At 38.8% G+C, this 24706-nt stretch overlaps 1 protein-coding gene across 2 annotated transcripts in view; it reads right to left on the bottom strand.

Moving 5' to 3' along the window:
• BAZ1A (bromodomain adjacent to zinc finger domain 1A) overlaps positions 1-16240 on the bottom strand; it is an 84439-nt gene extending 68199 nt beyond the window's left edge. The window contains exons 1-3 of one of the 2 annotated variants that reach the window (XM_020870549.2): positions 16151-16240; positions 15514-15684; positions 2591-2869 (exon numbers count right to left, since the gene is read on the bottom strand). In XM_020870549.2, the coding sequence (XP_020726208.2) occupies positions 2591-2869; positions 15514-15626 (392 nt within the window). In that variant the 5' untranslated portion in view covers positions 15627-15684; positions 16151-16240. Of the gene's footprint in view, positions 1-2590; positions 2870-15513; positions 15685-16150 lie in introns of those variants that run through there. The other variant, XM_020870550.2, reaches the window with a different exon arrangement.
• Between the last annotated feature and the right edge of the window lie 8466 nt (positions 16241-24706).

Genomic DNA, 24706 nt, shown 5'->3' with positions numbered 1-24706 from the left:
GGTGAAAAGATAAGGGTGTATGCAGAGACCAGTACCTAAAGTTACTGAAATCTCAAGTCAGGCTTGAAGCTTAATTATAATATAAAGCAACAGAAAAACTAGCCGATAATAGAAGAAAAATACTAAATTTCCACATAAGACTTGTGGGCCAATAGCAGCATTATTCCCCCAGTAAAATGACATTATATTCTATTTATAGCAATTCAAAAATGTGTACCCACCCCCTCCAACCCCCCCACCCTGCTCTCATTTTAGTTTCACAAAAACTTGAAAAGATGCCATTGTCCAGCAAGGCCAGTCTGACTCCAGAGCCTAAACCTTCAGCAGCACACAACTCTGCTTCCTACAAAACTAATTCTACTAGTATTCCTTAGACATATTTTTAAAGTCCTTTTAACTTTACATTTACTGAACATTTTTTAAAAAAGCAAAATATGAAACAAAAGTATTTGCAACAAGGTGACAAAGAGTTTAATATGCTTCATATTTAACAGACCTCTCACAAATCTACTAATCACAGACAAACCAAAAGAAAAATGAGCAAAGGACCTGAAAAGCATATTAAACACTGAGATATCATCAAATCTGGCAAAGATGAAAAGACCAAAATAACCAGTGTTTGCGTGAGTGTAGGAAACTCAGGCCTAGCCGCTACAGGCACTCTGGACCTGGTTGCTCCTGAATCACCTCATTCATGTGTTTATTTTAATATCCCACAAGTTGACATGTTTGTCTCTCCCTTAACTGAACTCTTAAAGGACATCTTAATCCTTTTTACATCCCCAATAACTGGCGTCTACCCACTAAGTGACACTCATGAATCACCTAAGCAGTATCTGCATGAAAGACAAAATCGGAGCAACCAGAAATATCTGGGCCTGAGATGACAGTAAAGAAGCCTAGACTCTGACAGTATTACTTCCTGAGGCCTCCACATCTTATCATCCACCCAGCTGCTAAAGGCAAAAAAAAAAAAGATTGAGTCATCCATGATTTCTCCTTTTACACACAGATTAAGAACAGCCAATATGTATTATGAAAATAAAGCTTTAAATTACTCAGAAAAATATCAATTTCTTATACTTTACCATTGAAAAGCTTCATAAGGCAGAGGAAGTGCTTCTAATGAATAAACAACAAAATTGTGACTCTCAGATTTCCCATTTCTACAATGTATCCTAGTTTACTACTGTCATTAAAGCAATAACTATCTGAAGCCAAAGATAGTTGGTACAACTAAAAAAAGCTATGTAAAAAACAGTAAACAACTATATTCCTAGATGTAAGCCATATTTAACCTAGTGTTAAAGGTTAATGTATCTCAATGATTTGTGAGTTAAAAAACACTATTGGCATAAGTCAAATAAAATAATGACTATAAGGAGAAAAAAAATGCCCTCATCCCCAAATAGGCCCTTTTCGTGATACAGATTGGTATGTTCTTGGTGGGATTACTGGTGACATACCAATCTTTCCTCTTGAAAATAAAGACATGTCTTTTACTAAATGTCAGGAGACAAATGCAAAATGCTTCAATTTTTACCATTTTTTACTTCTACAGTTAAAAGAACTTATTCAGTAATTCACCAAAATCAAACATAATACAGATATCTTTTGGCTTTTTAACATTCATATACAGTAGCATTTAATAAGTGAAATGGATTATAATAAGGACATTATTCTGAAATTACACATAAATTTGTGATGATTCTCCAAAACAAGATAATAAAGAACATAATTATTGACATATAATTAAGAACATATATAATAAGTTTTGGCTGCTGAAGTTTAAAATTCAAAAAGAAATAAATTTGCATTCAGGTTAACAAAGAAGGGGAAAAAAGGCATCCCAAAAGAGTTGCTGCCTCAAAAGAGGCTATAAAAAGTTTTAATGCAAATAAAGATTACCACAATAAGCATCAGTGACTAGCCAATCATAAATTCTTAACATTTCAGAAAAGCAATAATAATTTTTAACTTAGTGCCACAGATAAACTCATTTTAAATTTCATATATGAAAAATCCACTTTTTTCTGGGTAAAGGAGAAGAGATCTTAGCAAAAATTCTCTTTATCTTATCAAAAATGTAGTCTTCATCTTATCAAAGAACTACTAAAACCCAGCAAGAAATATAGGCATATTTAATAGATAACATAATGACAACATAGTAGATATGTTTATCTAAGATCCTTTCACTGTCAAAAAAGAGAGATGATACTCTGATATAATAGACTACACAGTAAATGAAAAAGAAGCAAAATGGTTTATAAAGCAAACAGACCAATCGTCAAGATATTTTGAGTGAAAAAAGGTGTGTACGGTATGTACAGTATGTTACCTTTCACATTGAAAGGGGCAGGACACTGTGTGTGTGTATGCGTGTGTGTACACGTTTTTGGTGGTCTATACCAAAATCAGCTTTGGAAAAATACATATGAGACTGTTAACACAAGGGTTATCTGGGGGAGGATAACATCGTAGCTGGAAAGTAGTCAAAGTTAAGCTTTTCCTCAGTTCATCTGCTTGTGTATTTTGAATCTGAGCAATGTGAATGTATGTATATCAAAAGAAAAAATTAAAAGTACTTTACCTTGCACCATTGTTCCTAATGACTTCTACAGTTTCTTCAACAAAATATCGATCCTTGATGTACGCAAAAATATCATCACAAATTTCATGTAAGCGTGAACGATGGGTGAGGCTGGTCAAGTATAAAACTGGAACAATTAGTGGTTCTGGAAAGCTCTGAAGATTCTGTCTTGCTTTTCTTTCTGACTCCAGTGCTTCCTGATAGGTGAGTCCAGGTCTGCCTGTCACAGCACAGCTCCACACAAGACTGTTGCACAGAATGGTTCGCTCAAAAAAGTCACTGATTCAAAAACAAAAACAAGAATGCATTATCTATCATTTCACAAGTTTTATATTAAAAGCTGACAAAGGCTTGAGCCTTTATTGCAAAATTTAACACAGAATCACACAATCCACAAAAATTTAGGGACTGGTCAATTTACACATTAATACAAACATAAGAAAAAGCATATTTAAACTAGACATTTATAGTTTTCAATTTAAAGGTACATTCAGCCAAAATTGGACTGTGATTTCTATCAGTTTTGAAACTGAGTGAAACAAAATAAGCTCAGCCTTTCTTTTTCCTTCTAATTTTTAAGCTTTCTATTTCAAAGCAGTCCAAACACTGAATTCAAGCACTTGACTATGAATTTTGAAAGGGTTTAACATAATAGTGAAAAACTGGGAAAACTAAGCATCTAACAATAAGAGAAAAATTAAATAAATTATACTACTTCATACAATGAAAACTGTCATTAAACAGTAAGAGAGTTCTTAAATAATGTAAACAGGAAAGACAACTTTCCAGTTTGTTTCCATCCCATATTTTTTTCAAAGTAAAAGCTTACCAAGACAATTTATGGCTCCCAAGGGAAAAAGTGGGTGGGACAAATTGGGAGATTGGGATGGACATATACACACTACTATATATAAAATAGATAACTAACAAGGATCTACTGAATAGCACAGGAATTCTACTCAATACCCTGTAACAACCTATTACAGGCAAAGAAGCTAAAGTAGACAGTAGACATGTATAACTGAGTCGCTTTGCTGCACACCTGAAACTAATACAACATTGTAAATCAACTATACTCCAAAAAAAAATGCAATAATATATTAAAAAAGCTTATCAAAACTATAGAATATGGTCCACTTGTATTAAAATTAAAAAAAGAAAGAAAAAGAAAGATGGAAGGAAAGTAGAGAAAGATGACTTAAGGAAGCATAAAATATTTCTGGAATTATAATATAAAATATATTATATGTCATATTAACACAAAAATCAAGCTAACAGCTACAGAATGAGGATAGAATTAAGGGACCATTCCACTTGGTGTGTTTCTACACTGCTGGGATTTCTTACTACGGCACTGATTTCTCTTCAAAACTTTAATTCAGTCATTTTTAAAATGCAAGAGATCTATTATAGAGATAGACTTCCAAGGTATATTAAGTAGAAAAAACTCAATCACTGAACGATACAATTCCACATGCATTAATATAATAGTAGCAAAAATGTGCAAAGGTTTGTATTTATACAAATACCAAAAACAGATGTTCCCTATGGAGAAAGGGAGGAACTGGGAAGGAAGAAAAGAAAATTTGTTATTCTAAATGTTTCCATATTTTCAAAAGTATTTAGTTGATTGCTTGAGGTCTTAGTTGAAACACACAGGATCTTTGATTCTTGTTGAGGCATGCAGGATCTTTAGTTGTGGCTTGTGGGATCTAGTTCCCTGACTAGGAACTGAACCCATGCCCGTTGCATGGAGAGTGTGGAGTCTCAGCCACTCAACCACCAGGAAAGTCCCTATTTGAATTTTTATGATGAGTATTCATGTTTTTATAACAAAAATATTTTTAAATGGAAAAGGTTAGAAATATGCAAAAAGATTAACAATAATTGCCTCTAAGTGGCAAGATTTGGGTGAATATTTTGCCCTCTTCTATATTTTGGTCTCCTTTTCAACAATTATGTGTAACCAACGTAACTCATAATTCTCTAACTTTTTCTCCTTCCTGAGATACACCTTTCTTTCTACCATCATTCTAAAAATTGTTAAAAACTATTACATGCATGTTTCCTCATTAGTGTATCTGTACAGGTTACCCCTATAGTAGGGTCTGATTTCCAAAGAAGATTTGGAGTAATTCCATTGAGATAGTTTCATTTGTATATTTGTCTGTAGTCTACAAGAACAACAAAAAATGAAACCTATAGAAGTAAAGAGAAACTAATCATACCTTAACATAAATGAGATCTAAAGAGATAACACACATCAGCCAAGTTACATGACTGTGCCTGCATGCTAAATCATTTCAGTTGTGTCTGACTCTTTGAGACCCTGTGGACTGCAGCCTGCCAGGCTCCTCTGTCCCAGGGATTCTCCAGGCAAGAATATTGGAGTGGTTTGCCATGCCCTCCCTCCAGGGGATCTTCCTGATCCAGGGATTGAACCTGCCTTTCTTGAGTCTCCTGCATTGGCAGGCGAGTTCTTTACCACTAGTGCCCAGTCTGGAAAGCCCAGACTAATTCAGTACAAAGGAAAATCCTTTTGAAGTATGTGCCCTTTAGCAATGGAGATAATGGGTGCACATCATTAAAATACAAAGTAAAAAATGATGATCTTTACTAGACAGAGGCAGATATCCTTTGGGAATTCAGAGGAAGGGAACAAGGAGAGACAGGCACAAAAGATCAAGAAATGCTAGGAAACACCTTTGGGAGGAAGTGGCACTAAGAATTAGGATGAAATGGAAAAGTAAAGTTGAAGAAAAAATATGTCAGAAAAAACGATGAATATAGTCTGATTTTTATAATAAAATCTATGTCAGATAAATAATTTATTAGCTAAGTGAGAGGCAAGAGACATACCCAATTGAGTGTTATCAACAGTGCAGAATAAAATGAATGAACAGATAGATCTTGGAAGAGGTCTTTTTACTGCCTAAAACTGCAGTTCACTTAAAAAGCTTCATAAAAAGTTTTAAACTTTTTTCTTTAGAAACAAACACAGGTTCCCAAGCCACATACTTAATGTGCATGAGATATTCTAACAATTTAAGCTGTGTTCTTGCCTTGAGAATCCCAGGGACGGGGGAGCCTGGTGGGCTGCTGTTTATAGGGTCACACAGGGTCAGACAAGACTGAAGTGACTTAGCAGCAGCAGTATACTACAGGTGACTTCTGCACTACGAGGAGAGAGGAAGAAGGGGTGCTAATCTCCACACAGCCAAAAATCTGTATGTAACTTTACAATCAGCTCTCCTTACTCATAGTCAACTGTAAGGAAGTGAAGTGAAGTGAAAGTCGCTCAGTTGTGTTGGACTCTTTGCAACCCCATACACTATACACTCCATGGAATTCTCCATGCCAGAATACTGGAGTGGGTAGCCTATCCCTTCTCTAGCGGATCTTCCTGACCCAGGAATCGAACTGGGGTCTCCTGCATTGTAGGCAGATTCTTTACCAACTGAGCTACCAGGGAAGCCCCAACTCTAAGGAAAAATATACTTCAAATCTAGCTATTTTACACATTAACTAGTCTCTGCTTGTGCTCGGTCACATCCAACTCTTTGCGACCCCATGGGCTATAGTCTGCCAAGCTCCTCTGTCCATGTGCATACAGGTCTCCTGCATCGGCAGGTTTGCCAAGCTCCTCTGTCCATGCGTAGTTTTCCAGGCAAGAATACTGGAGTGGGTTGCCATTTCCTACTCCAGGGGCTCTTCCCAAGCCAGGGACCAAACCCATGTCTCCTGCATCTCCTGCATCGGCAGCTGGATTCTTTACCACTGAGTCACCTGGGAAGCCCAACTAGTTTAAGACACTGCTATCAAAAACAAAATGGTAGCTACACATACAATTTAAAATCTTCTTGTGGCCACATTTAAAAACTTTTAAAGAAATACTAATGAAATCAATACATTTTATTTAACTCAATATATTCCAAAATATTGTAATATGTAATCAATAGTGAAATATTTTACCTTTTTTTTGGTACTAAGTCTTCAAAATCCAGTAAGTATTTTGCATTTACTGTGCATCTTAATTCTGACAGGTGACATTTCAAGTTCTTAATAACCAATGGCTCCTGCATTAGACAACACAGCTCTAGCCATTGTAGGTCGGTATTTAACAGGCTGGGGTATTTGCAGCCATGGCAGGGGGAAGAGTTTAGACTGAGCTGCAATAAACACTACTTATTTATTTTGATTAATTTTTTATTATCGGAGTATAATTGCTTTATAATGTTGTGTTAGTTTCTGCTGTACAAAAATGTGAGTCAGCTTATGCATACATATCTCCCCCCTCATCCGTGAGCCTCCCTCCCACCCTATCCCTCATTCCACCCCTCCAGGTCATCACAGAGCAGGGAGCTGAGCTCCCTGAATAAACATTATTTAGATCTGTTATCACTGTTCAAAGTACCAAGGAGAGGAATGGTGTAAGTACCACAAACTTCCACTAAACATGTAACCAGACAACAACCAGTGATGTAGAGCTACCTTTCTTCACCAGGGTTTCCACAGCCTCTTGCAAAGGGTTTCTACTGTTTGTTTCCTTTGTGCTTATCTAGTCTGCAAAGCTGTTGTTACACTGTAGCCCTGCTATGCACAAAATCCACCATTAGGAGGAGGCAGGCAGGACACACTACCACAGTGGTGTGGGAAGCAAGGGGAAAAAATGCCCGAAGCTATCTCTCCCTATTCAACACCCCTACCAACACTGCACCATCTCTAACATTTATATACCTTCACTTACTTCCCCTTCTGCAATTCTGCTCTTCACCCATTCATCATACTCATTCAAATGTGTGGGGTTTTGTTAATACTGAACTCTAGGGGATAGGTTACAGTGCCTCTTCAATTTCAATATTATAAGGCTATAAATAATGAAAAATTTCCAAGAAGCACATTTTTATTATTGTGAGGAAAAATTTATAAAATACAAAGTACTATTTTATATCAGTTTAGACTAATATAGATTATTATTTCTCCAACTGATTGCCATAATACATTCATTCCTTCAACACTTCTCTTTACTAGAAATGGGCATAGTACTAGACCAGAGGTCAAATCCAGACTTCCACCTGTCTTTCTATCTTTATTGGAACACAATATATTTAGGTATGGCCTACAACTGCTTTCTCACTACATCCATAGAGTTGGGTAGGTGCAGCAGACACCTAACAGCCTGGAAAGCCTACAATATTGATTACCTGACCCTTTAAGAAACTGTTTGATGACCCCTGTCCTTTACTATTATTTCTTAAGGAAAAATTGCTTCTGAGTTAACCAGGTCAAGTACTGGTTAGAACACACTTCTAAGGGCAACATTTCTGTTAACCTGCTGAGTATCTGGAAAACTAAAAACCTAGCAGATTAAGGTTAAGAACGAAGTGACATAAAAAACAGAAACCAAATACAATTAAGAAAAGATAAATGCAAAGCATACTCTACTTACTTAATGGCCCAAACTATTAACTAGACATACAACAAGAAAGATCCAGCACAAAACTGCAGAAAAAAATCTAACAGACATAAGCAAACTCCTCCATCTGCAAAATAATTAGTAACTGAGAAACGCAGCCATAGGTCAAAAACTAACTTAACTCGACTAAAACAGCATATGGCATGCAATAGATGGAAAGTATGGTTTATGAACTTAGAAAAGTAGTAACTATTAAAAAAGACAGCATGGGTTAGTCTAACAATTGCTTTCACTGAAGGAGTTACAAGAGCAGATTAAGTGCTAATTATGGGCATTGTATACTAAACATGTCTTAGAGACAGAAAAAGCTGAAAGAGGAAAATTAGGTTTGTTTTGGTGAGGGGGAGTTCAATTAATTAAAAATATAAAGTTTAAAGACACTTTGACAAGATATCACTTTGCACTCAGTGCTGCCTCAGTCAGACTTCGACAGAGACATACAAGGTAAGCTCCTAAAATCTTCAGGTGACACTAAGGTGAGGAATGGGCTTCCCAGGTGGTGCTAGTGGTGAAAAACCTGCCTGCCAATGCAGGAGATGCAAGAGACCAGGGTTCGATCCTGGGGTTGGGAAGATCCCCTGAAGGAGGGCATGGTAATCCATTCCAGTATTCTAGCCTAGAGAATCCCGTGGACAGAGAAGCCTGTTGGGCTACAATCCATAGAGTCGCAAAGAGTTGGACACGACTTAAGCGACTTTGAATGAATGCAAGGTGAGGAACAGCAAGACAGATTTTTAAAATCTAGACACTAAAGCCTTAAGTACAAATCAACAAAGGTGAAACATTATGGCTCCATCTTTCAGGACCCAATTTAGATGTTATCTCCTATTTGAGGGCTTCCTCATCTCTCCAGCAGCTTTCAGCTCCATTGTCTATGTTTCCATTACACTGGCTCCACAGCATATGTGATTTATATCATTGTGTTATAGACACACATTCACTTCTCACTAGAGGGGGACAAATTATCTTAGTATCTCCAAAGACATTCCAAAGTACAGCATCAAGAATAAACAAATATCTCCTCACTGGCAGTCCACATGTGCTTTGATGTGTAACTAAAAGGTGGCTCAGCTGGTAAAGAATCCACCTGCCAATGCCGGAGACACAAGAGATGCGGGTTCAATCCCTAGGTCAGGAAGATCCTCTGGAGGAGGAAATCGCCACCCACTCCAGTATTCGTGTCTGGAAAATCCCAAGAACAGAGCCTGGCAGGCTACAGTCCATGGGGTCGCAAAGAATCAGACATGACTGAGCACACACACGCGCACGCACACGTTAATGGAAAGGAAAGTATCTGAATCTCAGCTTTGCTACTTAGTTGTACAATATGACTTGGGTAATTCATACAAGCTTCATTAAACTTTGTTCTCTTTCTATAAAATAGGGATAATGTGCTCCATAAATAATATGAAAATTAAATAATACAATATGCCTAATATACTAACCGTGTCCTCAATAAACAGCAATTCTTACTGTTTAGATATCCTACTTGCAGAGAAATCCTAGAAGAATAGCCAGAAGAATAACTTATATGGTAGAGGAATAATGCCAGAGGAACACATATAAGACTTGAGACTCTTTGAAGAGAATGTTTGGCATTGGGAAAGAGGGTAGTTAAAGGGATTAATTGCAGAGGGATTATTAGCGAACACCCAAAATTCATAAAATCTTATCAACTGCAGAGTGGTAGACTACTTGCAAATGCAAAGAGGGTTTTTGAAGGTGTGCAGATTCCTTAGAAATGACTTTCATACTTTTCTCACAAGAGGTATAATCTATTTCACCACCCACTTAATCTGAACCAGACTTGAGATTGGCTTTGACCAACATAATACAGAAATGACATTGAGAGATACTTACTATCACCCTCCTGGAGCCTGAGACAAGGGTCTCAAGTTAGCTTTCTAAGGATGAAAGACCACATGGTGTGAAATGCCATTTAATATACACATATACTATGAATATGTTAAATCATCACACAGTACACTTAAGATACCTTACATTTCCATTTGTCAATGGTATCTCAGTAAAGCCAAAGGAGCTGAGGTCCCTGACATATGACTGAGGCTACCTCTCACTCCATCGAGCCTCAGCCTAGCCTGACTTGAGCTAAACCAGCGCAGAGTGGCCAGCAAAAACCACAGTGGCAACTCGAGGAATAGAGGGCAACTATAAGGGACGGTTGTTTTGAGCCACTAAGTTTCAGGCTGGCCTGTCATAAGTAACTGATACACATACTCTGCCTGAAGAAGAGAAACACGGTAGCCTGCGAAGCAGGTAAAAGGTTAAAACTTGAAAAGTATTTAGGAATCTCTGCTATACCATCCACAGAAAAAGGACTCTGAGACCATGTAAAGTATCTGAGCCATGTGGCAGACTTAGTCCTAAAGTGAAGCTGAACATCTAGTCTGAAGTCACTAGTTATTGAGATTATCCAGCTTTCCTTGAAAACCCTTTTCTCACAAAATGGCTTTCTGATAAACCTAGTTGATTTCATACATAGTTGATTATCAGTTTGGGAACTTGTCTATGTGAAGGACATTTTTGCCCACTGTCAATGGCATTCTGGTTTGTACATATAATATCCAGAACTTAATCACTTGGGGGTATAGTAAAAAAGTCAAATATCTGAGCAGACAGCAGACAGTGGTACCTACACAAAGATCTAGGCAGTAGTCCCTACGTTTTTGGTGTATACTTATGCAAACTTTAACAAATATTGTGAAGAATTCTCTAAAATAAGCATTAGTGAAGTCACTTAGTCGTGTCCGACTCTTTGCGACCCCATGGACTACAGCCTCCAGGTTGTAGTCCAGGCTCTTCGGTCCATGGGATTTTCCAGGCAAGAATACTAGAGTGGGTTGCCATTTCCTTCTCCAGGAGATCTTCTCAACCCAGGGACTGAACCCAGGTGTCCCGCATTGTAGACAGATGCTTTACCATCTGAGCCACCAGGGGACATGGAATAAGCATTATGTGTTGGTAACTAAGAACACGAGCTCTAGAGTCTTAAGTATGTGAACGGGATAGTGTCACCAATTGCTAAACAGGTAGTTTGGGACACTGATCTTGGACTTAATTCTTCTTACCCCGATCCCAGCTTTCTCATCTGCAAAGAGGACAGAAAGGACTGAATCAACAAGGGAAGAACTGATGAAAAATGAAAACAGGATGTTTTATAAACCAGTCACACTTTTCATTGCAGTCAGGTTGAAACATAAAGCTGGTTTGTCAGTGATGTTGTGGAAGAGATTCCTGCATTGTATATGAAAAATGTGACTCACATAAAGATGGGAAATACATTCCAAGAGTCTACATGTCTAAAAAAAGAAGTCACTTTATTAAGGAGATTCAAGTCACTAGGTAATACAAATCATTTTCCTATCCTGAAAAACTAGGATTTCTGGGATTCAGACCTAACTATTTCATTTCCACAGACCAAAAAAATAATAATAATTTAATGAAATTGTTGTCAGCTAACTAAATTATAGAATAAATGTTCATTTCATTTAAGAGAGTAAATTATGTACTTTATTTGGCTTGCTTTATCTATGAGCTTCATTTTTCTTATATTTTTTCCCTTAGGTTTCATATATAAGTGAGATCATATAGTATTTGCTTTTCTCTGTCCGACATTTCACTTAGCATAATGCCCTCAAGGTCCATAGGCATTGTTGCAAATGAAAGATTTCATTCTTTTTAAAGATTGAATGATATTCTATTGTGTATTCTTTACCCATCTATCCATCAGCAGACACTTGGGTTGTTTCTTTATCTTGGCTACCAGAAATAATGCTGCAATGAACACTGGGGCAGCATATATCTTTTTAAAAAGAATTAGTGTTTTCATTTTCTTTGGATAAATACCCAGAAGTGGAATTGCTGGATCATATGGTAGTTCTACTTGTAATTTTTTGAGGAACCCCTATATTATTTTCCATAATAGAGCACCAACTTATATTCCTACCACTAGTGCATGAGAGTTTGTTTTTCTTTACATCCTCCCCAACCCTTATTACTTCGTCTTTTTGATATTATAATAATAGCCATTCTAACATGTGTGAGGTGATAACTCATTATGGTTTTCATTTGTCTGTCCCTTATGATTAATGATGTAAAGCACCTGTTGGCTCTTGAATATCTTCTTTGGAAAACTATCTATTTGGATCTGTCCATTTTTAAATCTAACTGTTCTGTTATTTTTTGCTGTTGAATTGTATGAGCTCTTTATATATTTAGAACATTAGCCCCTTATCAGATGTAAGATTTACAAATATTTTCTTCCATTCAGTAGGCGGCCTTTTCATTTTGTTAATGCTTTTTGCAGTGCAGAAGCTTTTCTGTTTGATGTAGAACCACTATTTTTGCTTTTACTTTTGGTGTTGGGTTAAAAAATCATTGCCAAGACCTATGTCAAGGAGCTTACCACCTATGTTTTCTTCTAGGAATTTTATGGTTTCAGGTCTTATGTTCAAGTATTTAATCCATTTGGAGTTAATTTTTGTTTATGGCATAAGACAGTGGTTCAGTTTCATTCTTCTGCATTCTAGCTTATGCATTTGCCTACAGTTAATGTGCTATTTTTTTTAGGTCTTCTTTACTTGTGAAAAGCAGGTCAAACAAGAGTCAGCAATTAGTTAAAGAGTATATAGTTCAAAAATAAAGGAGTTTGAACCATATAAGTGATTATACTTATGATAATACATCTTTGTCATAGTCTCTGTCTCAAAGAATTCGGAGTCTAGAAAAAGAGAAAATGTGATGCAACAAACATATTACATTACAGAGCAATAACTGCAGATGCTACACTAGATAAAATGGAGGTGGTGACCACTGCTGCTGGAAGGACAAAGGAGGAAGTGTTAGGCTATAATATCAAATAAGGTAGACAAAACATTACTTAGCAATTAAAAGGTCGCTGGCAACCTCTATTAACCAGAGTTAGAGGCAGTTACTTTGCCTTGTGCTGGGAAGTGAATGAGGTGGAGAGCTGTTGTAAAAATCTTTGAGACTGATTAAAGCTATATTCAAGAAATCAAAAACCTGAGCAAATAGGTGAGCATAGTGATCTTCAGATATACAAAAGAATATTCAAACTTATGCACTTAAAGGATAGTCTTCAAACAAATTCACATAAATCAATTTGTAATTTAATGAGTTAGTGAAAACAGAAGCTTCCATCACAGTTTCTCCAGATTTGTGGCAAGGGTCAGATTACCATAATCTGCAGACTACCATATACCATTCATCATTAATGCATTTTTAGAAAAATCTCTTTGTAATCATATGAGTAAGTAATTCAAACAAATTTTAACACAAATGGCAATCTTCTTTCAATTTTGCAATTCAAAGTCATAAACATTAATAACCAAGATCATCTCTAGTTCTGCTTTGCTCAGGATATATGATTAAATATTTTTGCACCCAAACCAATCCTATCTTCTAAACTGCTCGTAATTTCCAAAAACCCAAACACTTCAGCACAGAGAAAACAGAAAACAAACCAAAAAAACTAGTTATTTTTTTCTTTTTAAATTTTAAAGTCATAAGACAATAAAGGAAGCAGTTCCTTAACATTAATGGAGGGTAGGTTTGGAATATCAAAAGTCTCTTCCTTTATTTGGCATTTTGGATTTCTCCATGATTATATTAACAATAAATTATCAAGAACCTAAGTATTTGAAAAGTGTTTAATTCAAAAAGGATAATGGTCATATTAATGCTCCCTTCTAAGAAGAGTGTCTCAAAAATTATGACTGCTTACATGAGAGAAGAAAAGTTTGAAATTTAACCCCATTTCCTATCTTGTTGACACTTTTAAATACAACTTTGTGAAAAAATTCAGAATTACCAAGGATTTTAACTTAAATCTTCTTTAACAACATCCTCGTCAAGTTACTTAATCCAAATTCACTTAAGTAGTTACAAGAATGAATTCTACTTGAGTAACAAAACAAGTCTGTACAGGAGCAGAGTAAGATGTGCACTCTTATTTATTTAAAAGTATTGTGTGCTGAAAAACTTCTTTAGATGTAACATGTTTACGTGTAACTCCGGTGGAGCTGGAGAAAAATACGACTTGCTTAAAAATAAAAGCTTAAAGGAAACGTCTTTCCTAACCACTGCTCATTCCTCAGACAGGTGCAGATGCCTAAGCCCTCCTTCCATCAAGCCCCCACTCAGAAAAGGTGCCTCCTACACACAATTTATTTCGTTGCTATAACACTTGGTTTCTAAGCCACAAAGGGATTCCTTCTGAGTGGAGAGGATAAAGCATAAGAAAAAGGGAGGGTCCGGCTGTTTCAGCGATTGATCAATTCAGGTTCTCATTTGGAGATCCTGCTTAAACACAGAGATCTGAAACACCCCGCTGTTAGGTGTCACAGGACAAGGCGATCTCTTGGGATACATCAGGCAAGGGACTAAAATTTTAGGGGTTGAAACTACACACGCAGCAGCTCCGGATTCTTATCAAAACAATAGCGAGTGGCACATGTCAGGCGGTCCACATGCTCAGGGGGATAAAGAGGAGGCTGGTTAGGGTTGGAGTTGAACTTGTCTTAACCCCCTCCCCCAACTCCCACCGCCGCGCTCCGGGCTACGGCAAAGTGAAAACGAGGGGGCGCCCAGGGCCCGGCTCTCTCCCCCTCCTTTTCCCCCGCCCAGCCCCGACTTCTTCCTCACCCGGTCTCCCGGGGGCGGAGACGCCAAGTTCCCCGGGGCCGGGAGTTAGTCACCAAGAAGAGGCGGTGACAGAGCGCACGGCTCGCTTCGCACACTACAAGGCCTAGCCGCACGGGACCGGAGGCGGCCCGCCGAGGCTCCGGTGTCCCGCGCTCCACGGCCCCCGACCCGTCGGGGACCCCCCCTTGCTTCCCCGAGTCTCAACTCTGCTCCCACCCCACCCCCGCCCCTACTCGGGGCAGCGCCAACGTCAGGCTCCGCTCCTGACCGAGGGAAACGACGCCCAGCCCCGGCCGTTTCCTGCCCCCGGGGGCGGGGATTCCCTCCCCGGGCCGGGGGACGGCGACTCCGTGCCGCTGACCCGAGAGGGGATCCCCTCGGCCGCCGGGCGGGGATCCCGGAACTGGCCCCGGAGCGCGCGTGTGGCCGCGGCGGGGAGGGGCGAGGCGGGGAGTTTCCGCCGCTCCGCGGCCGGGTGGCAGCCGCGACTAGAAGCGGTCCCCGCAGCCGGCGGGGACCAAAGGCTCCTCCGCCCCGGCCGGCTGTCCCTCACGCGCGCCGCGGCCGCTCGGGCCGCCGGGGGCCCCCTGCGCAGTCACCGGGTCGGGCACTGGGGGCCAGAGAAACGCGGGCCCGTAGCCACCCGTCACTTTCGAGTCGCCCCGCCAGAAGCCCGGGGCGAGGAAAAGGAGAGAGACAAAAGGACGATGGGGGGGGGAGTCCCCACGCTCCCTCGCACCCCCGCGCCCGGCCCGGCCCTTACTCGTAGTGGCGGAAGATCTCGTTGGTGACTTTACAGTAGAAAACTTCCTCGTCGGGCCGCAGGTCTGCGGGCGGCTTCTGTCTCACAAACGGCTTTCGGTGTAGCAGCGGCATCTCGCGTCCGCCCGCGGGCTCACCCGGACCCTCGGCCGCCCGCGCCGGCCCCGCTTCCCTATCAAAATTGGAGGGAAAGGAAAGCCGGTAAGGTAGGGAGCGCTCGGCGGCGGCGGCGTGGGCCGGTCCGCGCGCCGGGGGAAGCTCGGCTGCCTTTTGTGTGATTGACCCACCGCGGCTGCCACCCGAGTCGAGGTGGCTGCTGTCGCGACCAGGGTAGTGAACCGGCGGAGCCGCCCCACCTCCGCACGCCCGGCTGCCGGCTCACAATGGGGCCGGACGCCCTGCCGCGGGCGGTGCGGGAGCGGCGGCCCCCTCCCCCAGCGCCCGCTCCCTGCCTGCCGCCGCCGCCGCCGCCGCCGCCGCCGGGCTCACAACGTGCTCGGCGCGCAGCCGGCCGGCCCGACGCCGCGAGGGAGTTCGCTGCTGGCGGACCCCGGCGCCGCTCCGCTTTGTTCCCCCGCTCGCCTACACCTCCCTGCCGGCGCCGGCCGGCTACCGAGCGACCACACCGAGTCCCTCACCTGCGAGCACGCCGGCTGCCACTTCTCCACCTTCTCAACTACAGAGGCGGCGAAGGGAGGCTCTGTCCCCCCGGGGGGTCGCTTCTCGCCGGCCCTGCCGCACCGCCGGCCGCCGCTTCTCCCGCTGCCACGGCCTGGCTCCGCGCGGGGGATCGCGTCCCACCGCCACTTCCCCGCCTCTCGGAGCTCCTGGGAAGTTTCTGATCTACTTTCGGCTCTGAAGGAGGAAGAGCTGTTGGGAGGAGCTTTTCACTTCTCGCTTCTACCTTTTTATTGGCTACTCGATGACTTTTACAGCCTGTCACTGATACAGGAAGAGACGGCGGAGAGCCTGGGAGAGCTACATTATTAATTAATGGAGCAACCCCTAGTGAAGAATCAGAAGCATCCTCCATGTTTGCGATTATCAGCCCAAAGATCTGGGGAGAGCGCTGGGGTTTCATAAACACTTGGCTAACAAAGTAAAAGCCTTCCTCTTCAAGTTTGGTACCAGCGCTTGGTTCCACGATGGGAAAAGGATTCCGATTAAGATTTAACTTGTATTTTAAGGATGGGACGAGAGATAAGGAACAAGAAATGAATAACCTTTTGAAATTTTCTTCTTCAGAATTAGAATTCTCATGTCTAAAATAAAATACTTTGCTAGTGTAAACATTCATCTCGAAAAGAAGATACTTTTCTTGACAGCCGTGCTCTTTAATACTTAGGATAATTCAAAGATTTAGCAGAAGAAAAGACCAGAAAGAAAAGTATACGGCAGAAAATGAAATCATGCCTGCAGGACGACCCCCACATATTTAAAAACCACACCTTTAAAAAGTAATGTTTAGAATACGCCGCTGAAAATATATGCAAGGGATCAATACTTAGTTCAGTCGCCCAGAATTTCAAAGATTATGAATATACTACTGAAATTTCTCCTAAAACAACTTTCCCATATATATGATTTCCATTTGTGAAATTAATTTCAATGCATATAATACATGTGACTTAATGAATTAAAAAGAATTGTCAAAATGTTTGCCATCTTTGTATTAAATGGTCATTTTTGCTGCTGCCCTTGAAATGTGCTTATTTGCATATTAACATGTAAGAATGGGTCTAAAAGACAGTAAGTCTGAAGAACAGTCATTCAAAAAAGGATGCAGTAATACTATGAAATGATCTCAGTTATAGAAACAATGTGGGATCATCTTTGTATCTTTAAATTAAGTACATATATACATTGGAGCAGAAAATGTTAGAATTCTATCCAAATCTCAAGAGTTATTTTTAAACTTCTTTTAAGATACTTCTATGGTGGCTAGCAAAATAAAACTTTGTGATTCAAAAATCATTAATAAAATTAATGCACCTAGTCTACAGTCGAGAAGCCTGGAAATGCTCTCAGTAGTAAGTATATTCTTTAGCCTGGATAAAGTCTTCAAAAAAATTATGAATGCAAAGATTTGGTGTTTTAAACTGGTCTCCAATTAGTACAGAGTGATAATATAGAATTCCCTACCTATAAAGTAACTTACCAGATAAAAATGTTAGAACCCACAAAGATAAACTCAAAATGGGGACAAGGAGAATGGATAATTTTCGACCAATATTGAACTATCACTCTCACAACTCAAAATCCCACCTTAACTGTTAAGCTAAAATTAGATGAAATTTTATCTGATTATATAGTATTTATATTTCTTAGATCTCACTATTTGCTAAGCTAAAATAGTCTTGTTAAAATCATGTTCAAAAATAGTAATGTTGATTTTACTTTTATTAAATACAAATTTTTAAACAACTGGATTCTTTATACTAACCTAAAATTAAAATTTTACTCTACTTCAAACTACTACCATCTAATTTTCCCAACTACCATACCCAAATTTCAGTACCATCATAACTCAGTTCTCTGAGTTACATACATAGGATTTACTTTAATTTCTGATATTTAACCATTGTTATACATAGTTATTATTTTAGAACATGTTTAGTAAGTTATAATTAACATTCAAAGTTTATTTTTTATATGCTTATATTTGATTAATCGATAGCATGGCTAAGGTACCTCAAAATAACATTTCTCCTAAAATTATCCTACATGTTTACTACTGAAAACTTACCTAATGTATTATTAATTTCATATATTGGTATCATGATCACTTTCTTGCTTCTTTACTACTTGACTTTTGAGAGTGAAAAACTGATTGCTGTATTCAGAAAGTAGTGAAAGGATACTGTCATGAAATAGGACTTTGTGTTTTTTAAAAATTAAAAACATTGTAAAGGAAACTATGAAAGAGTATCACAAAGAAAAAAAGAGAAAACAATGAAATTAAAATTTTATCAATTTAATTCAGTTAAACATTTGTCCTCCATTTATGTGCCAGGACACTGTACTAGCTTATGTAAGGGATACAATATAAGTGTATCCTGACCTCAAAAAATGTATAATCTTGTAGGAAAGAGATGATGTAAGGGCAAATAACTGATACAAGAATTGTGTGAGTCCTAATGACCATGAGTAATATAATGCAAAAAGAGACATAGGAAAGATTAAAAGAAAATATAGAAGGGGGACCCAGGGTGGGCCCTAAATGAAGTCATTCACAGGGCACGATTTAAACAGCAATAGAAAGCTCATGTTCCAGCATATCCTTTCAAGTCTCAAGATGCAACCCTCCACTCCATTACCCCTCTGGATGAAGAAACCAGTGGCCCCCACTTAAATGTAAAGTGTAAATATACTAGTTAGGCAGGACATATACCAGCCTAATACCATCAAGACTAGTTTAATATTTGAGAAGGTATACTGCCTTGGATAGGTGAAGACAAGACTATGAAATATGTATTTTTTTAAAAGCTTGAGCTAGAATACTTTGCCTGTCTTCTTCTATGATTAAGAAAGGCTTTACTTAGGTGATTTGGTGCGACAGTAATTATCTGGAACTGAAAGAAAGCTTTGGGGACTCTCTATTTTTTAACACTTTTAAAAAAATTATTTTTATTAAGCTTTAGGAACTCAATTCTCTCATTTTGCAGCTGAAGAAATGGAAGTTCAGGAACTGAAATCTAGGCCTCCTGACTCCTTGTCTAGTCTCTTTAGACATGGATTTGATAACGTTTAAGTTTCTGGTATACCCTACTTGTACTGTATCTATAAATGAGCTAAAATACTATTACAGATCCTTCCTAAACTGCTAAAATGTGTAAGGGGATAAGATATACTACTTGTGATCAGAAACAATAGTTTTTGAGAATTACCCAGAAAAGCAATTGGGGTAATACAAATCTTAAATGTGTCCAATTGAAGAGCTGATAAGACCTATCTCCATGCTTCAGTAAACACATCTAACAAATATAAACATTTAATGTCCCTTGCTTCTAAGTAGCAGTTATATAAGTATTTAGAGGATAGCTGAGAAAGGTGTCTTATAAATATATACAAGGAATATCTTCAACTTCATAACTCTTTCCTTAGTATCTCTGACACCTGTCTCAACTATATGATCTCTTTTTACGTGCGAGCATGCTTGCTAAGTTGCTTCAGTCATGTCTGACTCTGTGCAACCCTATTAACTGTATTCTGCCAGGCTCCTCTGTCTATGAGATTCTCCAGGCAAGAATACTGGAGTGAACTGCCATGTACTCCTCTAGGGGATCTTGATCTCTTTTTAATGTCTTTATAATTCATGGCAATTTTGCCTATAAAAGATTTTTATATATTGTTCTTTAGAAGCAATGAGTACCCGAAACCATTGGCCTTGTACTAGGATGGAGGTGCTAGACCTTAGCTGCCCAGTGAAATTACCAGAGGAGTTTTTGAAAGATACTGATGCTTGGATCATATCCTAGACTAATTAATACAATCTCTGGGGTAGGGACCCTGGTGTTTGGGGTTTAAAAATCAACTCAAATAAAAAAGAAAATCAACTCATGATTCTAATATATTGCCAAGTTGAGAACTACTAAGAGGAGATTGGATTGTTAATGCTGAAGTAGGAATGTTGGCAATTTCTGAATTCATTTTTTATTCAACCCCTTAAAGATACGAATTATGAGATGGTAAGTAGGAGTTGAAAGAATGTCTGTGGCCATCATCATCATCACAGAAATAGTTTACATTTAATGAATGCTTCCAGCTTGTCAAGCATTGTGCTAAGGGCTGAATCATCTCATGCAGTTCTCTCAACAAAGTACTATTTATCATTTCCATTTTACAGATGAAGCCACTGAGGCTCAGAGAGGATAATTAAGTAGCTTGCTCAAGGTCAGATACCCCAGGAGCAGAAAAAATGAAATTATCAACTCTATGGAGTCCAAACTCCTTACTACTACTCTATATTTCCAAGGGACTGATTTTCTAATCTAGCTCAGATATAAATTGAAGCAGGGAAATTGAGCCAATGCACTAAACAATGCATTTAGAACTTGTAATGATCAAGAATGTTTGTTAGAGGAAGCCATGGAGAATTTTTTAAATTATCTCAGAGCAGGGAAAGCCTAAGTCTTATAACTCACAGTCCCAAATCCATAAAGATAATTCTATAAAATAAAAATTAAAAGTCTCTGCATGACAAAGGCTACCACAAGTTGGAAGACAAATAGCAAACTGGGGAAAGAATTATTTGCAACTCACTGACAAAGGGATGATTTCCCTTATGTATAACTTTCTGTTTTCCTGTCATAATAATAAATCACAATAAGCCAAGATACACAGAAAAAAGAACATAAATGGCTTCTAAAACATACAGAAAGATTCTCCACCTTACCCATATAAGAGAAATGCGAATTAAAACTACACAGAGATGACATTTTTCATCCTTCAGATTTGCAAAGATCACCGTTATATGTCGGTAAGTCTGGGGAAACAGGTACAACCTCTGTAAAGGGCAAATTGGTGATATTTATCCAAAATTACAAATGTACATAAAATCTCCATCTCTAGGAAAATATCCTGTAAGTATATTTGAATATTAGACTCTATTTTGGCTTTGTTAGAAATAGCATAATCTTAAAATTCATGGAAATTTCCATAATTAAAGTATGATGGGTTCATATAATGGAATGGTATGCAGACATAAGAAAGAATGAGAAAATAAAAAAAACAGTTCATTAAAATATGCATTTAGTGTATATTAAATGCAGACTTAATGTATATACATATTTGCTTGATACATAAAACACATCTGGAAAGACACTGTAAAATAACACACTGGTTGCCTCTGGGAAAAGAGTTGCTGGGGGACAGGGATCAAAGGAAGATTTTTTCACTTGTAGAAAGTCGAATAAAAATTTTTAAGATACAGAGATTAGATGGTAAGCTGACAGGTCAGGACAGATAGCTAATATAATAAAGTCCTCAACACAATTGGAAATAAGTTTAGAATTGCAAATACAAAGTAAAAAATGTCTGTTAACTATTTTACAGGGCCTACCACAGGGCTTTTTCCATGACACGAGTTCAATACATATTTGTTGGATGTATGAGAAGTTAGATGGATATATAAAATACAAACTTAATTTGATTACAGTGAAAGAAACAGAGTCAGATGGATGGCTGCTTTCATCTTATCCTAGAAATAGAATTTAGATTACACACAACCAAGAAACTCTCTCTAGACTACATTAATTATTATCTCTATATCAATTTACAGAAAAAGTTATACTATATTCAGCCAAATAGATTAATTATTGTTTTTAAAAATAAGACATATAAGGAACAAGTAGAAAGTTTTAAAATTTGAATTACAGGGTTCTTATTTTTATCAATTGCAAAACTAATTTTTAAGTTTTAGTTTATCTGTAGTAAATAGCTACCAGATAAAAGTTGCACTAATATTTGCCATCTCATTTACTAATTTCTGTTAATACTGAGTATAAAATACTGGAATATACTACTTTGTTCTTCTTTCTCTTTAGTGTTCAGGCTACAACCTGTTATCATCACATAGCATTTTAAATATTACTATGTATTTTAAAAAATCTTTAAAAAAAACTTACTACCATGCCTGGAACGTAGTAGGCACTCAAACCTATTATAGAAATGTGCTAAATTCTTTCATTTTTTTCCTTATAATATTTAAATGATTATTATTTATAATATTTGTAATTAGGACCACCATCTTTTTTACTAGTTGGCTCAAGTGGTTGAAGCATGGTATTCATGGCATGCTGCAACACTGACACCATATTGCATGGACTGCCTGGCAATTATGGATGAAGAGAGAGAGTTAAGACAGTTAAAATTCAGAAACCAGTTCTGAACATTTAATTCTAATCTAAGAGTTCCTGGTGAAACATGCTAATGTTACTCTAAGACATTTAGGATTTTCTCCCTCTTACCTCCATTGCCATCATCAGACCTAGAACCCAGCAGTCATGCTACTATCCTATTTTCTCTAGTCTAAATGTTTAGGTCAAAACACCCATCTTTTATTGTCTTAGCACAACTGAAATGTATCTTTTTCATCTGAAAAAGTTTTTTCAACTACCAGTAAGATGTTTCTCAATGACTTCCTAGCATCCAGACCCCACATTCCTGGCATCTAGAAACTAGTTTACCTATGAGAATAAACATCTTGCCTATTTTAGGAACAAAAACCAAATTCCCCAATACTAAATAAACTCTTTTTTTCCATTTCAATCTTCCCTCTTAAAATAAAGACCTCCCTCTTGGTTCCAGTGTGGTAGGGAGAATAATAGCCCCCAAAGATGTCTACAGCCTATTTCCTAGAGTCTGAATGTCATTGTACATGGCAGAAGAAACTTGCCGATATGATTACGATTAAGGGCCTAGAGATGAAGCAAGCTTCCTAGATTATCCAGGTTGGCCCAATCTAATCATGTGACTGCTCAAATGTAGAGAACCTTTCTGGGTGTGGTCACAGATAGAAGGAAGGACTGAATAAAGGTCAGAGGGATATGATGTTGCTGGTGTGGAATGGAGAAAGGGGGCCATAAACCAGAGAATGCAGTGATCTTTAGAAGTTAGAAGAGGCATGGGAACGGATTCTCCACTGAAAGCCTCCAGAAAGGGACATAAACCTGCCTACACCTTTATTTTGCCCAGTGAGACCTGTGTTGTGGACCTATCACTAAGTTTCTGGTAAGTTTTTAGAAAAGCAATAGAAAAATAATATATCCAGTGATGAAAATATTCTTAATTCTCAGCTGATTTTCACAGCAATAATGAACGATACCTTTGAACTTTAATGAATGATTTGGCTCTTTCAAGCTGAGGTTATTAGCAATTCCTACTTCTAGAGTTTTCTGCCATGATTCATCCAACTGCTACCTCTCCAAGTTGCAAAAATTCATCTAGTTATTTCATAATGCATTTTTACCATAACCATACACAACCATAATATATATACAGTTAGAATCAGCTGTATATAGTTGGAGAAGGAAATGGCAACCCACTCCAGTATTCTTGCCTGGAGAACCCCAGGGACAGAGAAGCCTGGTGGGCTGCCGTCTATGGGGTCGCACAGAGCTGGACACGACTGAAGCGACTTAGCAGCAGCAGCAGTATATAGTAAAAGGATTATCAGTGAACAAAGACTTTTCCCCCTCATTAGTTTCTATCTCCTCAGACCTCCTGAGGGTCTTGTTCCATCAATCTTCTCTCTATCCAATATTAGGCTTTCCTTCACTACTGAGATCTCTGCCCTTTGGCTATAATCTAGCTGCAAGTTTCTTTCATGAGGGTGGGGGTGGGGAGGAGATTAAATACATCTTTCTTGATCTTCGGCACTATTTCTCTTTCTCAACCAACATTTAAAAAAGGAAACCTATGCTCCTTGTTTCTACTTCTTTATTTCTCAACCTTCTGTAGCTTCCCCATACTCCTCCCTGAAGCTGCTTTTGATTCTAACCCCCTAACTGCCAAATCCAATAGACTCTAACCAAGGAGGAGTCCACCTTAATCATTCTGGTCCTTGGCATCCTCTCCTACATTTGGCTTTGTGACACATTCTGCTCTGGCTTTCCTTCTATCTCTCTGAACTGTCCTGAGTATCACTGCCGTCACCTCTTCCTCTTCAGCCTATTCCCTAAACCCTGGTGGTTCCAGCTTTCTTCCATCCATTCTCTTCACCTGTCACTCTTCAGGGAAGTCATCTCTAAACCAACATCTCCTCCTGACTACATCAACTGCCCTTATTCTCACTGAAACATGAGCTTTTCTAGGGTCTTCCTGTTCCCTTGGGGACTCCACCACAGCTTCTTGAAGATTTTCTGAGATGAGGAATGAGTCAACAAACTGACATTTTATGAAGATTAATCTAGGAGTGGTAGGTAAGACTGATTGTATTGAGTGGAGCCTGGAGGCAGGGAAACCAGTTGAGACGACACTGGAGAAGGACAAGGGAATGACAACAGCCTGAATATTGCCTTGGCAATGGAAAGGAAAAAAAGCCAGGAGAAATATTTCAGTGGATGTATTTAGTGACAGAACTTGATTACACATCAAGGGAGAGAGAAGAAAAGTCAGAGATGATTCAGAAATTTCAGACATGGGAGACCAGAAAGGTCATAATTAACAAAGTTGGGGCAATCGGGTATAGAAAT

Source organism: Odocoileus virginianus, chromosome 16 (assembly GCF_023699985.2).
Source record: "Odocoileus virginianus isolate 20LAN1187 ecotype Illinois chromosome 16, Ovbor_1.2, whole genome shotgun sequence".
Classification (NCBI taxonomy): Eukaryota; Metazoa; Chordata; class Mammalia; order Artiodactyla; family Cervidae; genus Odocoileus; species Odocoileus virginianus.
Note: the sequence above shows the minus strand (reverse complement) of the source record. Positions and strands in the feature narration are given on the sequence as shown.